At 39.8% G+C, this 15,920-nt stretch overlaps 1 protein-coding gene across 6 annotated transcripts in view; it reads right to left on the bottom strand.

The window, feature by feature from the left end:
* The window catches only part of LOC147302034 (plakophilin-4-like), an 87,047-nt gene that overhangs the window by 39,716 nt on the left and 31,411 nt on the right, over positions 1-15,920 (bottom strand). For 3 of the 6 annotated variants that reach the window (XM_086282930.1, XM_086282929.1, XM_086282931.1), the window contains exons 3-6: positions 8,107-8,219; positions 6,508-6,542; positions 5,822-5,938; positions 3,868-4,022 (exon numbers count right to left, since the gene is read on the bottom strand). In XM_086282930.1, coding sequence (XP_086139056.1) covers positions 3,868-4,022; positions 5,822-5,938; positions 6,508-6,542; positions 8,107-8,219 — 420 coding nt within the window. Of the gene's footprint in view, positions 1-478; positions 541-1,114; positions 1,254-3,867; positions 4,023-5,821; positions 5,939-6,507; positions 6,543-8,106; positions 8,220-15,920 lie in introns of those variants that run through there. The other 3 variants (XM_086282932.1, XM_086282933.1, XM_086282935.1) reach the window with 3 other exon arrangements.

Genomic DNA, 15,920 nt, shown 5'->3' on the forward strand with positions numbered 1-15,920 from the left:
ATATAGAATGTCTCCTAATTACAGACTCAGCCAACTGGATGCCGATCTGTGCCGCCTTAATCCATCGCAGCCTCGAACGCCTCGAAGGGAAATTAAGAGCGGAGACATGTAAGCCCATCCAGTGAGGCTGCTGGGTTTGGAATAAATCAGGAGAAAATTCAAACAGGCTCACCATTATCTGTCATTCCTACTCCTACTTTCATTCTAAGTGCGTATAATTATTAGCCACAAAAAAAGGAGCTGATAATGTTTGAGCCTGAGACATTTCAAGGTAGAAGTGGTTTTGATTTGAAGGGTTTAGCTGATGTTCTTCGTCGCTCATGACAGTAATTACCGAGCCTCAACCAGCTGTCATTACTTTAAGAAAGAATATTATTGCTTAGAGCAAAGACATACATATTTTTCGGGTGGCAACGCTCTGAAAACCAATCAAATGTGGGAAACCTGAATATGATTTCTCCTCATGAGGTTCAATTACCTGCGCCGGAGCTTTGATCGTGTTACTCGATGATTCGCTAGCAGCTGGAATTCACCGTGTTATCACCAACTTAGCGACTTTATCGCTATATTTAGCGAGTTTTCAGACCCCCTTAGCGACTTTTTTTTCTAAAAAGCGACTAGCGACAAATCTGGCGACTTTTTCTGGTATTACTGGAGACTTATTTATGACGACTTTTTGACGTGAAAACACGTATCGCTCTTACTCTCAACAGGCAGCGGTGCTGCCTTGGGCACCTTGCCCGTACCAAAGCGCTCACAGGCGGAGGATAGTCCTCCCCCAGCTGCTATCAGGGCAGGAGACGTTCACACCTGTGCGTCCAAACGGCAAATGAATCGCGCATGAGCGAAGCCGCTGCTCCCGCACTGACTGTAACGCAGTCAGTTCTTTTATTGTTATGCTGTTTTGTGAATCACAAGGTTTAAAACTACTTATAAACACACACACACACAAAGTAATTCCACCAGAGCGCCAGTTTCGAGTCACTTTTGCCGGTCCAAGCCCGGGTAAAGGAGCAGGGTTGGAATTGTGACATTAAAAAACAATAATTGCTAAAAGAAATTTAATTTGTAGTTCTAAATAAATTTAACTGCATTTAGGACGTTTTTTACTCACTTTATGTCTCTTCCACGATGTTATTTCTCTCTCCAACAACGCAGGTTACAATTACATTAGCATGACCAATTGTGCAAATTAGGCGATGACGTCATTTGGCGACTTCTAGCGACTTTTAGGACAACCAATAGCGATTTTCCTTACTGAGGAGTTAGCAACACTGGTCCTAATTTGCTTTAGTACCAACGTCCAGTGTACAACTATAGTTAATGTTGCCTTTAATGAGTTCCCTGTGCTGAGTTCATTGGTACGCTACTGCAGCGAGAGAAAATGTCTCTCCTGCTTTGCATCTGCGATCTAACATAGATATTTTTGCACTTTTATAACTGTGGCTACATTTCTCTATGAGTGTAAAAATCATAGCTGTGACTATGCATACCGATTCATGGGTGTGGTTGAAAGTAGCTCGTTAATTAAATGTGTCACATAGCCTGTAAAGGTGGCACATACATTTTGTAATCATACAGGACTGACTCTGGTAGTACCAGGGGCGGAGCGGGGGGGTGGCTTACGGGGCTTAAGCCCGGGTTGTTTTGTCAGAAGCCCGGGGTATTTTGGAGTGTAATTTTTTCATAGTTAGATGCCTGGCTGACAACTGTATAAAACAAAAAGTACACACAATATTCGAAGCACATAGTGCACACTGTGGGAATTTACGACTGTGCGTGAATCCCCCCCTGATATTGGTATGATCCAAGCTCAGGCACTAAGCGACTGAGCGAGGGGGCGGGGGGAGCTGCTGCCCGTGAGTCCGCTGTTGGAGAGACGGAGCCAGCCATACTAAGGAGAGCTTAAGTTTGAGCAGGTACCAAAGCAAATCATTCGTACCGTACAAATAATGTAAATATGACGGTGCATCACGAAAGATTGATATGAAACTGATCACTTGACCAATATTATTTTACTTGCTCTTCAAGTGAATCAACAAATGGCGAAATGAAAAGCCGAACAAATGCTATTTTTTAGAGAGTCTTAGCTTACGTGTGTTTATTTCATATTTTCAGTTCTTACCCTCCCCGACTAATTCGGTTTCAGTTATGTACTGAAATATAAGAATGGACATTAGAGGGTTCTTTCAAAGAAAAAACTCAGGTAAATGTTATTTTATATATTATGCTTTGTATGTTGTTCAGTATATTTCTATGCAAAACAAGAGGGATTTCAGTACACAGCAGGATATTCACATTTGTAACCAGATATTTACATACACTTTAGGGAGAAAACATAAAACATTTTTACTGTACAACATCAATTTAGAGTAAACTTTTGTTTTAGATAAATATTGAAATATATTTTGAATTAGTTAAATGTCAGAATAAAGAGAGACAGAGCTGTCTATTTTTTATCACTTTCATTAAATTTAGGAGTACATGTACACTCAGTTTATTGTTAATTAATAAGAAAACTCCAGACGATTCCATTCTGAGCTGAAGAAGCTTCTGATAGGTTAGTAGAGTCCATGTGAGTAAATTGGTGGCACAGCTGTGGATGCATATAAGGCAAAACACAGAGCCTGTTTCTTTGAAATGGGAAAATTAAGAGATGTCAACCAAAACACCAGGAAAAGAACTGTGGAGCTCCATAAGTGTGGCTCAATTTGAATACAATTTGGTGCCATTTGCAATTAAAAAACACAGACAGTTTCTCTCTTTACTCTTAAAGTTAACAAATATGTTTTTATATTTATCAATCTAAAAAAATAAACATTTAGTCTGATTTGATGTTACAATTAAAAAAGTGTTTGTGTTTTGATCTGAAGAGTTTGTAAATATCTGGTTTCAACTGTATATTTGATGATTGTCAGCACAAAGAGGGAGAGAGAGGAACAGAGAGGGAGAGAGGAGAATAAGGACAGAACAGAGATGAACAAGAGCAGGTGAGACACACATGTTAGTCAAATGGTTGCTTACTAAAAGTATCACTGTATCATAGGTACTCATGTATCTCGTACCTAGTGTTTCTTTTTAGGTTTGCTATTTTTCAAATTCTATATTTATTAAGTTCTGCAGGCTTGTTTGCACAACAAGGCTAAATAATTATATAAACTTTTCTCAATCTAAATATTGTACTTTGGTAGAATTAAATAAATAAGTGTAGTGCAGGTCTATGATGATTTTTAGTGCTACTATCATCTAGTTCTGATTGTGGTTCTGTCTTGGTTAAGTCCTCAGTAATCCTGCTTTTGAACTGTTGTAGTCCTGTTTTAATTCTGGATCAGTTCTGGGTCTGGTTGAATTGGGGTTTAGTCCCTGTGTCTTGATACAGCCCCGACTTCGTTCTGTCTTGCTGCTCAATTAAAAAACTAGTTTAAGGTGTCCTGCATGTGTGATATATATATTTCCCTATATGAAGTCATTCTTTTTTGAACAAAACTCAAAACAGAGCCTATTAATCTTTCAGTCATTTCTACACCCCCCCCCCCCCCCCCCCTTCAAAAAAAAAAAAAAATCCCACATGCATACTACCCTTTAGGGCTAAGCCCCGGGTGTTTCAAATGTCTGGCTCCTCCTCTGGGTAGTACCCTTTATGAACTGGCAAAGCACTAACATTTATGTTCTCCACAGTAAGGGATGGATCTAAAATATTGGTTTAAGACATTTTTACACATTTGTATTTGTGGTTTTCACCTTTGTGCTCTTAATCTTACTAAATGTGGCTGAAAAGCTAAGTGGACATAGAGGTAAAATCTTACCCTGAGCTTTTCTTTCTAAGGTTAGTGACTTGTGATGTAACCCTTTGGAGATCAGGCCTACCTGCCCAGAAGCTTGACCCTCTGCTCTTGGGCTTCTGGATATTGATGCTCGGGGCTCCGAACGCACTACGTTCTGGTTGCTGTAGTAACTGACGCTGCTGTCCTGGTAGCCGCTGTCAGAATACGAGGTCATCTGGACCGAGTGACCTCCTGAGCCTGGAAGGAAAGCACAATAAGAGGCCTCAGTGCTTCTTGTGACACATTAAAGCAGGACGTGGTGTGATCAAACCACAGCCACCCCGACATCAGTCACTGCGGTTTACTGCGATTTGCATAGTATCTCACTCGGCTTTCAACTTGTTAAAAAAATATTATGCGTATAAATACATACACGCGGACATCTGCATTAAGCCGTTCCTGGAACAATCTGCTGGCCTACTTTCTCCTGTAGCACCAGGAGGAGGAAGCGTGGGTGATATTTTTACACTTCCAGTGCACTCCAGCTGTATGCAATATAAATAAGACCAAAGGCAAGTTTGTTTTAAACATTACAAATCGCTACTCAGATGTTACATATTTACTAATGGTACCGATAATAAATGTGGAGGGAGAAGGAGGCCGAGTCTTTTTCTGCGTCGTGCTTTAAAAACATGAATAAAACCAGCAAGTGTTCTGCACATATAAGAATTCACAGCTGCACCCACTGCTTCGCTTTGCTGGCCGTCCAACTTTTTTGTGGTTTAACACAAGCTTCTGAGGTAGCTTGATGGACCAAAGTGTCAAACACTCCAGTGAAGATGCCTAATGTCCAACCGCTGTTGGACATTAGGCAGGCTGTGGCTGTAATGCAAAGCTCCCACGAGTGAATACGTGGGAAACATTTCCGCCAAACATGGCAGACTATAAAAAATAAAACTCAGACAGCAGAGCGGAGGCGGATATCAGGTTCTGGGTATTTTAGACTCATCTGAAACAGTGTGGGGCCTTTGGCATCTCTTAAATGTGATCAGATTGTCCAGTGTGGGTTCAGAATTGTGGACTTATATTCACTGGTTGGTAAAATGCTGCTGTGAAGCCTCGGGCTGAGCTTTGGCTCCCTCAGCATCTGGTGTTTAGACTTGATGAGAGAGGGGTGGATCTGACTGTGAAGCTGAAGGATGCTACATGCTTGTATGGTAGACATTCCTTAAAACTTAGTACTGTAAAAAAGCCTTGAGCCACCCCTCATTTCTTGTCATTTCTTCAAGTAGTCTTCAGGAATATTTCTCCAGGCTTCTTGAAGGACATCCAAAGCTCTTCTTTGGATGTTTTGTTCTGTTCTCTGTCCACATGATCCCACACTGCTTCAATAATGTTGAGGTCCAGGCTCTGGGAGGCCAATCCATGACTGATAGTGTTGCATTTTGTGTTACTGCATTGGCAGTGTGTTTGGGCTCATCAACATCCAAAAATAAAGATGGTACCCATCAGATCCTTTTCAGATGATATTGCATGCTGGATGAAATCCCGTTGTTTTGCAGCCACAGGAAAGTGTATCCCGCAGTGACAGAGCAGACCATGAACTCCTTTGTATACCAAAGTATTCTAGAGGCCATCTGTCCAACAGCTAAAGCTTGGCTTAAACTGGGTCGTGCAACAGCACAATCACCCCAAACATATCAGCAAATCTACAACAGAATGATTGAAAGAGAAAAGAACGAAGGTGTTGCGATGACCGAATTTGGACAAAAATTCCTCCACAAGAATATGAGAGATATATTCAAGTTACTGCTGCTAAAGGTGGTTCGATAAGCTATTGAATCAAGGGGTGATGTTGTTAATATAAATCATTTTAGGACCAGAAGATTTTGCTTTGTCCCAGTATGTAAGATTACAAGAGGGTGTACTTATTTTGCTGCATGGCTGCAGAGTAAACTAAAAATGCTGGTGTTTTCCAGAATCTGCACTCAACATCATGAACTTTAGTCCCTTCCTAAAGCATCGTTTAAACCGTGTGCTGAGTATATTTAACAGACCCTCACTGCCATGTAGGGATGCTCGGTCCGGCTCCGGCAGGAAGAGTCCCTCCTCTGCTTCCAGGTGACGACCAGGACATCCAGACCCCTCTGTGGCTCCGCCCTGAGACTCTCCGCCTGTTGTACGATTAAAAACATGCAAAGACTCTAGCATTAATGCACGTACTTCACACACATAGATTCACACGCATTGAAAAACACAGGTATGGCAAATCAACAGCATCATCTCTGCATCAGTTCTTTTTATACCACTTCTTTTATTTCAGGGGAAAGATGACAGTGAAGAATGGGATGGAAATCTGAGGAAAGGGATCTGTGACAGAATAGTAAATGGACCCAATTCAAAGCTTTTATACATACAGTATATATACTGGCAGAAACATTGCTTTGCTTTGCTTGACCGGCTGGTGCTGCATTCTGGCAATGTTCAGCCTTTTGGAGGCTATTATAGCTTTCTCATGTTAAAAAACAAAGTTCTTTCAGCGGCCTAATCATATACACTTCATCCTATCTGAAACTACAGCATTTACCATTTAAATGAAAGTACCGCAGGCATGGAATAAAACTCCACTGAGCATCACTGAAGCTTTTTGCCTTCATGTAGCCTTCATGCCAACACTTTATATTACCATTTTGTATCTTTTATTTATTACATAATGTTAAATGTTAAACAAAAGAAGTCATACCTGCGGATCTCCATGCAAACGACTTCTCGGATGAGCTTCGGCAGCAGAGCAGATGAGGAAATGGAGGAGGCGAGAGAGCAGAGAGAGAGGTAAATCAAATTAGAGTCACTGTCTACGTCCGATCAGACCAGGAAGAAGAAGGAAGACGGTAGAGAAGATATAAGAAGATAAACTGGATAGGGAACCATCTCGTGAAAAAAAAAAAGCATCCAATACACAAGAACAATGAAGAAAGTAACGCTGTGTGAGTTCAAGTCACTTTTTACACAGACTGACTGAAGTCTGAGGAAACACCTGCAGCTGAAAACAAATCATTTATACTGAAATGAACACCGAAAACCCCCCATACAAATACAACTACCTCTAAGAATATGACCAAAGTCAAAGCTCTGTTTAGGTCACTAGATATTGTAATGCTTATTGTCTTATGATTTGTGGACCAATGTTACAACTTGAAGCATCTTTTAAGGGTCAAAATTACAGACATCATGCATAAAGTGTCAAGTTTTCTTTAATATTTCAGCAGTTTTGTGGATTTCAAGGTTTCTGTTTGTGCTCAGAGTGATGTATGCTGGCTGTGACACCACAAAGTGACTGTCAGCTGGCTGAACATCACTCCTCATGAAGACAGATTTCACCATTATGTGGTTTGACAGAGCTTTCTGGAGCTGGGTGTGATTTACAGCCAGCTGGAATCCATATAACAACAACAACAAATATAGGTGCATTATTAGGGCTGTTTTGCTACAGATACGAAAATTAAATGAAAAAAAAAATACTTTCAAGGGGCCAGAGTTCCTTGTAAGTATGCTAAATTAAAGTTGAGCAATAATTCTAGACTTACTAAAGTTCTTTCACACTGTTTCTTTGGACATTGGCTGCTTTTACACTCATTTTCAGTCCAGTCCTAATACCTGAGCCTTTTTTGTTTGTTTGTATATTGCACAAAATCACATCATTTGTTTTGTTTTCTTTATTTGAATCTATGAAGAATGCCAAAGATAACAAAGCTGAGAGAAATAAAATAGAAACCAATAGATGCAAAAATAGGTGATTCACAAAAAGCTATTACCTGAAAACTTGCATATCTCAGCGTGCTCTGCAGTTTGTCCTTTAGGGAACTGGACAAGTGGAGGGCAAAAGAAGTGTTTCTTTTCTAACAAAAGATCGAGAAATGAGGGTGGCTCAGGACTTTTTTCACAGTACTGCACTGTATTTATTAATGCTAACATCCTTCTTCTTCTTACCCATTTATACATGCTTACACTGAAGAAACTAGGGTCCAACAAAAAATATGTCCTTGCATGTCCTTGAGTAACATCCAAAGAAAAACTCAAGGATACACTGCACATAGATGTACCACGTTTGTCAGTTAATGGGTCTTTGGTAATAATTTTCTTGGCACACAAATACTAAAATAATTTGAATGAAAATGGTCAGATACAAGTAAGGGCTGAATAGGGTGAAAAAGCAGCCAATGTCGAAAGGAAAACTCAAACGATAAGAGGTGGTCATGTGTATTTTTGTCATGAGATACTGTGTGTTTTTAATTGCAAAAATCTTCCAAATACTTGATGTGATCACTTTAGTCAAATCTACCTGCTGCTGTCTCCTTCTGGTGACTCGGCTCCCAGCATGCACCTCTCCAGCTGGCTAGCCACGATCTGCCGCTCCTCCTCCAGCTCCCGAGTCAGCCGCTCGAACTGGAGCTCCTGGGGCAAGACATTAACAGCAGTGATTATAACCCAACATCCACCATGACGCGGTGATTTAAGCCTCTTCTTTAAGACCTATTTGGTGCCAGTTAGAATTAAGTGTAAAACCCATTTTGTATTCAGCCTGCGCGGCTTGACTGATTTCTCACCGTCTGTGAGCTCGCTGAGAGGCTGTTAAAGGGGGGATTCAAGATTTTAAACACTAAGAGTGTGTCCGGCACCTTTTAACAGCATTTGGTTCAGATAATGTAATTACACACATTTTTGAAACTTTTGGTACAAAGCACAGAGGTTTAAGCACAGAATGATAAAATGTAGACTTCATGGTAAAAATTCACCACAGAGGGTGAAACCAGATGTTTCCTTTTTCTTTTATCATGAGTATTCTGGGCACAGCCTTTAATTCCACATTACTAATAGATACAGTGACACAGCACTATATCTGTAAATCTGGGGGGTTTAAGCCCTTAGAGTGAATTGCTCAAGGTGGTGGCTGACCTTTCTTATTGTTCATTCTACTTATTGTTGTGATAAACAGAATAGTGTGTGAAATCTATTGAGCTGTAAATGCAGTTTACTTTCGAAGAAGATGAAGAAAACCAGAAATTATTCACAATTTAGTAGCTGGAAACAAACTTTGTGGCATTTAAACTTTAAAAATTAGCCTGCAAGCATTTTGCAAAGTCCTCACTGACATAATATACATAATATTGTAAAGGATTTTGAAAGAATTTCACAGGTGCGCGCAATTGAGAGTGTTTGATTGCCAAATTTAAATCAGTTCACCCAAGTCTGAGCAAACATTCGTGTCGTATTTTATGCCAAAGTCGCGGAGGCCTGGAGACAAATTGCCAACTCCCCGCCTCCACAAAAATAAAATAGATTTTCACTCCCAGTAAACGTAAAGCAATAATTTTGAGTAAACTGCAACTGAAATATGTAAAAATTTAAAGGTTAATTCATTCAAATACTTATGCTTGGCATAAACTGGATGCAAACCCATCAGGTGGATTTCATTTGACCAGATTTCATTACATTTAACATTTTATACCGTTTCATGGAAAGTTAATTAAGTGATTTAAAGTCAACATTCTGGGCAGAAACTATCTTTTTGATTGTGGCAAACACTGTTTGCAAAGGAAAACTGTGTATTTCCCAACAGGTTGGAGCGTGGTTGCTGGAGGTGGGGGTCCCGAGCCAGTCTACTCCTAGTGTCCTAATGTGCTCCTAAAATCTTTGCCAAATCAAACACTGGGATTATCAAGAACAGGGGTGATTTGTGACAGATGTAAAGAAACAAAAGTGAAAGGGAAAGTTTACAAGATGCTAGTGAGAGCTGGTATGTTTTATGGTTTGTAGACAGTGGAAGTGACCAGAACTGACAGGATTAGAAATGACTTAATCAGAGGTCGAGCTGAGGTCGAGCAGTCTGGAGACAAAGTTAGAGGGACAAGGCTGAGATACTTTGCACGTGTGCAGAGGAGGGGAAAGTGGATATATTGGATAAAGGATGTTGAAGACAGAGCTGCCAGGCAGGAGGAAAAGAGGAGACTGATGGATGTGAAGAAGACATGCAGAGGGTTGGTGTGACAGAGGAGGATGGTAGGGACAGGGGGAGATGGAGGCAGATGATTTGCTGTGCAGACTCCTAAAAGGAGCGAGAAGAAGAAAAAGAAGAAATCTGCACTGTAAACCTAATGGTTAAACATGCTGTTGCATAACGAATTTCGGTGTTTTGCACCTTTAATATTCATTATGATGTACAACAAAAGTACAGATGACAGTCACTGTTACAAAACTACAACAATTTAAAGTATTTAGTAAAGTGTAATGTGTATAAAATACCTTAGAAGGAAGCACAGAAAGCAACTTTTTCTTTTACCGGTTTGAGCTTCACAAAATGAGTGTCATTTAATTCAATTATATTTCACAGAAGACAGACATTTCTACAGCTAATATCTACCAAACTAGGCAAATCTCATCAAAACAGTCTAGATAGTTAAACATCATTAAAATATGAAAACTGGATTTTCCAGCCTCGCTCCTCAGGCTGCACCACCTGCTAAACAGGGGATGAATAATCATGTGTATTGTAGGTTAATGGGGCTCACATGCGGCCACATGTCCTCTAGTTTCCCCTAAAAACCCATCCAGTTTGTGACTATGGAGCAGTAAAATAACTCTTTTAACTAAAATTAGGGATTTGCATGATTGCAAAATGAAATTAAACACAGAAAACTGATGTTGAGTTCAAAATGTCCACAAGATTTTGTCAGCAGATCGTGTTTTGGAGAATTTTGACTACTGAAACACCAAAGCATTTAAATATACCCTGTTCACTGCCATCCCCAATAGATGGTTGGGTTCCAATACCTTGCTCAAGTTTATGAAATTGGAGCAGATGTTTATGGACTTTGACTGAATAGCAGGTATTGTTGGCACTAGCTTATTTGTATTCTGTAAAATAATACAGAAGCTTCCCAGTTGCTCCATAAATCATCCAGGAACCACAGCTGGTGTCATCACGGAGGTCCACTGGAGAATTAGCTGTCTGCAAATAATGTCTAAATATAAAACTGGCCTGCTGGAAAAATACACCTTCACAGGGAAACGTCACTGTGATTCATCCATCCATTCGCTTCCACTTATCCTTTTTCAAGGTCGTGGGCAGTGTTGGTCAAGTTACTTTAACTAATTACTGATTACTTCCCCCAAAAGTAATCCCGTTACTTTACTGATTACTTATTTTCAAAAGTAATTAATTACTTAGTTACTTAGTTACTTTTTAAAAACACGATTTACAACCTGAATAGGTGATAAAGCGATAGATCTTTCAGCCCAATTCTACTTTTTCTGCACAATCCATCATACAAAATGTAATCAAATGGAAAAGTCCTTTTTTAAAACTTGTTTTATTAGTTTTAATCTTTTAACTTTATGCATCAAGCAAACATTTAATTATATGCAACATTCTCTGACTGGAAGAAATTTGTTTTAAACCTATTTAAACCTATTTTCTGCACATTCCAGCACATAAAATATATATATATTTTTGTGTTTACACTCACTCTTTCAAATAGATGCAAGTAAAACACAGCAGAAAATAAATAAAGTCAAAGACTCAGCGGTCCTGTTGCTCTATTTTCACCTGTAAAGCAGGAGTTGGGTAGGCGCAGGTTTACCCTGGTGCATGTGTTACGCAGCGGTCAGTGAAAGAATCCGCGAGTTTCTCTGTGAATTTCCCATTACGTCGTAGCTACTCGGTGTTTGCTTGGAAGTTTAGGGGTTTTTTGCTGTAAAAAGAAGTTTTCTTCCCACGCACAATGCTAATGGACGCTAATGTTTTTGTCACTTTTGGAATCAAACTTAAAGTAAGGTCAGTACTTCCACACTTTAAACGCTGCACGCTCATACTCTCTCCCGCAGGCGATCCATTGTTGATCTGCACACAGCTGTTGTCAGGAACATCGCACTTGCTTACGTCACTGTCATGAGACATTCTCGCAAAAAAATCACGGTTTTAGTAATGCAGTAACGCAGCGTTCCTACGGGAAAGTAACGGTAATCTAATTACCGTTTTTGCAATAGTAATCCCTTACTTTACTCGTTACTTGAAAAAAGTAATCGGATTACAGTCTCTGGTCGTGGGGGACGCTGGAACCTATCCCAGCTGTCATAGGGCGAAAGGTGGGGTACACCCTGGACAGGTCGTCAGACTGTCGCAGGGCTAACACACAGAGACAGACAACCATTCGCACTCACATTCACTCCTAGTGGCAACTTTGGATTATCCAATTAACCTATCCCCACAAGCTGCATGTCTTACCTCTCTCCTCCTCCTCTTACCTCATGTTATGTATTTTCGTTGTTTTTTTTCCTATCAGCCTACCTTTCTGACGTGTCTCCCCAATGTGATGTTTGTGTTAAGTTGGTCAGAAGGTTCCTTTGTAAGTGCACATGCGCAATTAGCGTGCTGCCTGCTGTAACCCTAATTTCCTTCGGGATTAATAAAGTATTCTGATTCTGATTCTGATGTCTTTGGACGGTGGGAGGAAGCCGGAGTACCCGGAGAGAACCCACGCAAACACGGGGAGAACATGCAAACTCCACACAGAAAGACCCCGGCCTGATGTTGGAATTGAACTCAATTGCAGCAACAGTGCTAACCACCGTGCCACCGTGCTGCCCCTGTGATTCAGGACTTCATTAATCCAATAAATTTTCAGAGGCACCAAAAGAGCTGATAGCTGCAGCTCATTATGACACCTGTGGTTTGGGTAAAAAAAACCTCACTGTATCTCATTCAAATGCTTTACTCAGGTAAAGGACCTCAGCATGCCTGTAAGTAAAGTAAAAGTACTCATTATCTTCTGGATAAATCAAATTTTATTGAATTTTTAAGAAGTTTCGTTACAGTGGCATGTTTGTTTTCTAAGGCTACGTTCACACTGCAGGTCTTAATGCTCAATTCCGATTTTTTGATCAAATCCGATTTTTTTGTCTGCTTATTCACACTACAAATAAAATGCGACAGCAAACGCGCTCTAGTGTGAACGCTCAAAGCGGCCCGCATGCGCAAAACAAGACGTCACACACAACGCGCTCTGTATAGACCCAGAGCAAACAGTATTGTTTGACTGATGGCCCTTAATATAAAGACTTCAGACTTGACGTTTCCCAATTTTTGCTTTAAGTTATTTTGTTATTTACATAATACTGTAGATAACCTAATAATTATCCTTATTGCTTTTTTAGAGGAGCAGTGCTTCAAAGGATAGTTGCAGATTTCTGACAGAATCTGCAGGTTATACAGTACAAATAAAATGTTCACGTTTCTCCAACGTTGTCTTCCCAGCAGTTTCACTGGATGGCCAGGAAGCGTTCACGATGTCTTCTCCGGCGCTGATAATTGGCGTCTGTCTTGTGTCAGTGACGTAAAAGACGGATTTAATGCGACATGACCGTTCAAACAGCAGTCGCTTTCTAAAACATCGGATATGTATCGGATTCAGTACCACATACGAAAGTGACCCAGGTCGGATTTGAAAATATCGGATTTGTGCTGTTCACACTGTCATACCATGATCGGATATGGGTCGCATAGGGTCAAAAAAATTGGATTTGATGCGCTTTCGCCTGCAGTGTGAACGTAGCCTAAGTGGATCAACAAAGAATAATGGATGACAGATGATTCCGTTCTCCCGTACCACTGTTCTTTTATTGAGGTTACATGAATATGCATAAGTTCATTAACATATGACGTCTACATACACACAAAGAGTACCTTGCCTGTGTGTGTGTGTGTGTGTGTGTGTGTGTGTGTGTGTGTGTGTGTGTGTGTGTGTGTGTGTGTGTGTGTGTGTGTGGACTGCTGATCAAAGGGTCAAACATCCTTGGTCAGGAAGAGGGTAGCCTCCCCCTCCCCCTAGATGGTTCATCCTAGATAACACGGTGAGGAAGTCGTGCAGTTCATCTAAACAAAGAGCACTTAGACTAGAACAGACGCAACTACGTTAATCCTACCATAAAACAATAAGACATGGTATGACCTCTCATGCTCCCAAAGTGCTGTCTAATACACACAAAGTTTGCAGACTATCAAGGATCAAAACCTCTACCAATCTACAACTAATTACAAAACTCTAAGCATATATAAGTAAATATTTCTAAGCATAAATGACAATCAACAATACAAATCTAACAATACTGAACTACGACAGACCTATGTGGTCTAATATTTGTTGATATCACATATTAGACCACAGATCATGTCATACAATAAGAGCATAATATGAAATAGTAGGAAATTGATGATATAGACAGAGCCTTGCATTTAAATTCCATCCACAGCAATGACACAAGCCCAGACATGTTTGAGGGGGTGTGTCTGATGACTTGTGCTGTGCAATAGTACAAAGTTGGCATCAATCCGATACCAAGTAAATACAGGGTCAGTATTGTCTGTACCAATAGAACAGTGTGTCATGATTTAATCATCATCTTTAATTTCCTTTCAGCTTTCGTTTATTTAGAAACTGGATTTTTTTGGAGACCTGGAAGGAAAATGTGCTTGTCCCTAAAGCACTTTGGGTCACTTTGTTTAAATGTGCTATAGAGTAGACTAAAATTAAAATAAAATAAAACAGAAAACAGAAAACAGTTCCGACATTTTTCATAGTGCAAGTTTGAGGTATATTTTTCATTTCTAAAAGCATATATATACACTACCAGTCAAAAGTATGGACACACCTTCTCATTTATTGGTTTTTCTTTATTTTCATGACTATTTACGTTGTAGATTCTCACTGAAGGCATCGAAACTTTGTTTACTACGTATTTCCATATGTGTTCATTCATAGTTTTGATGCCTTCAGTGAGAATCTACAACGTAAATAGTCTCCAACAAAACACACTGCTTTACAACATATGCAAGAAAACTATTCTTGCTAAAGGTGGAAACAACAAATGTGTTTTACCACTTGACTCCAAAACAATTGTTGATCCAAAATCTAACAAATGACTCCACCGACCATTGCTGGAGCACTCATTAGCTGTCCTCCATATGACAGGAAGAGCAAACAGTGGATAGAAAACACTCATTTGATTACATGGTGGAAATCAAGGCTTTAATAAAGGTGGTCGTACCAAATACTGACTTTCAACCTGGTTAGAAACTCTGAATCCACATCGTTCAATAAATCACTGCACCTATTTCACATTTTTCTAGCAACTTAGGAGAAATGAGGGATGGCTCAAGAGTTTTGGACATTACTGTATCTACCCATCCTACCAGTACAGTATGGTGAAAGTCCTTCAAATCATAATCCCTCATAAAAAAACAACAAAAAAACAAAAACAAAAGACCCTTAAATCCACACTGGCAGCTCTCCATCTGTTTACATCTCTTAATAAAAGCTTTTTTGTATTTGGGTCAGCGATGACCATGTGATGCACGGAGCCTTAACAGTCTCTTTAGTCAGATGGTGTACAGTGATTTAGCTAATGGTCTCCTCATGCTGGTTCTTTTCTTCGGTCTCGTCTGCTGTGGACTGAAAAAGTCTGTGTGTTTATCACAGCTGACTGCAGAAACAAAGCTGGCTGGATTTCAGAGTTAGCATGCTTGCTTCTGTAATCTAAGTAAACTCACAGAAATGAAATCTGTTAAAAGGCATTAATTCAGACAACTTAAAAAGCATTCCAGGCGATTTTAGACAGGGGACTGTTTCGCTTGGGGAACATAATAATTCAGTAATTCCCACAAGGAAATAGGCTACATGGCTAATTCTGCAGCAGTAATAAGTGTTGGTTTTTCTGCTGTATTCCCTTCCAAGCTAATTGAGTAGATGTTTGTAGGCTTGTGGGGCTAATGCAGCTCAGAGCTTGCTGCTACAAACTATTACAAAATGTTAATAATAATGATAAATCATGCAAACATGAAAAATGGTCTTTTGGTTTAAATCCAGCCACGCAGAGCTTATTTCAATACATTTGTTTTTAAAGAACTGTCATGTCAGTACAAGAGGTTTATCACAAGTTGGTATGATGGTGCTCCAAGGTGAGTCATGCAGGAAATTTGAATGAAAAATAAAAAATAAAAGCGGGTGAGAAACTAAAAATATCCTACAAAGCTCACACAATAACGGTAAAACAATGCAATACAATCAAACAAAAGTAAATGCAAATTAGTGATTTGCAAAA

The sequence above is a fragment of the Aulonocara sp. 'chitande type north' Nkhata Bay genome, linkage group LG23 (genome assembly GCF_057382095.1).
Source record: "Aulonocara sp. 'chitande type north' Nkhata Bay isolate Kocher_YH1m ecotype deep benthic linkage group LG23, A_spYH_male_GT1.1, whole genome shotgun sequence".
Taxonomy (NCBI): domain Eukaryota; kingdom Metazoa; phylum Chordata; class Actinopteri; order Cichliformes; family Cichlidae; genus Aulonocara; species Aulonocara sp. 'chitande type north' Nkhata Bay.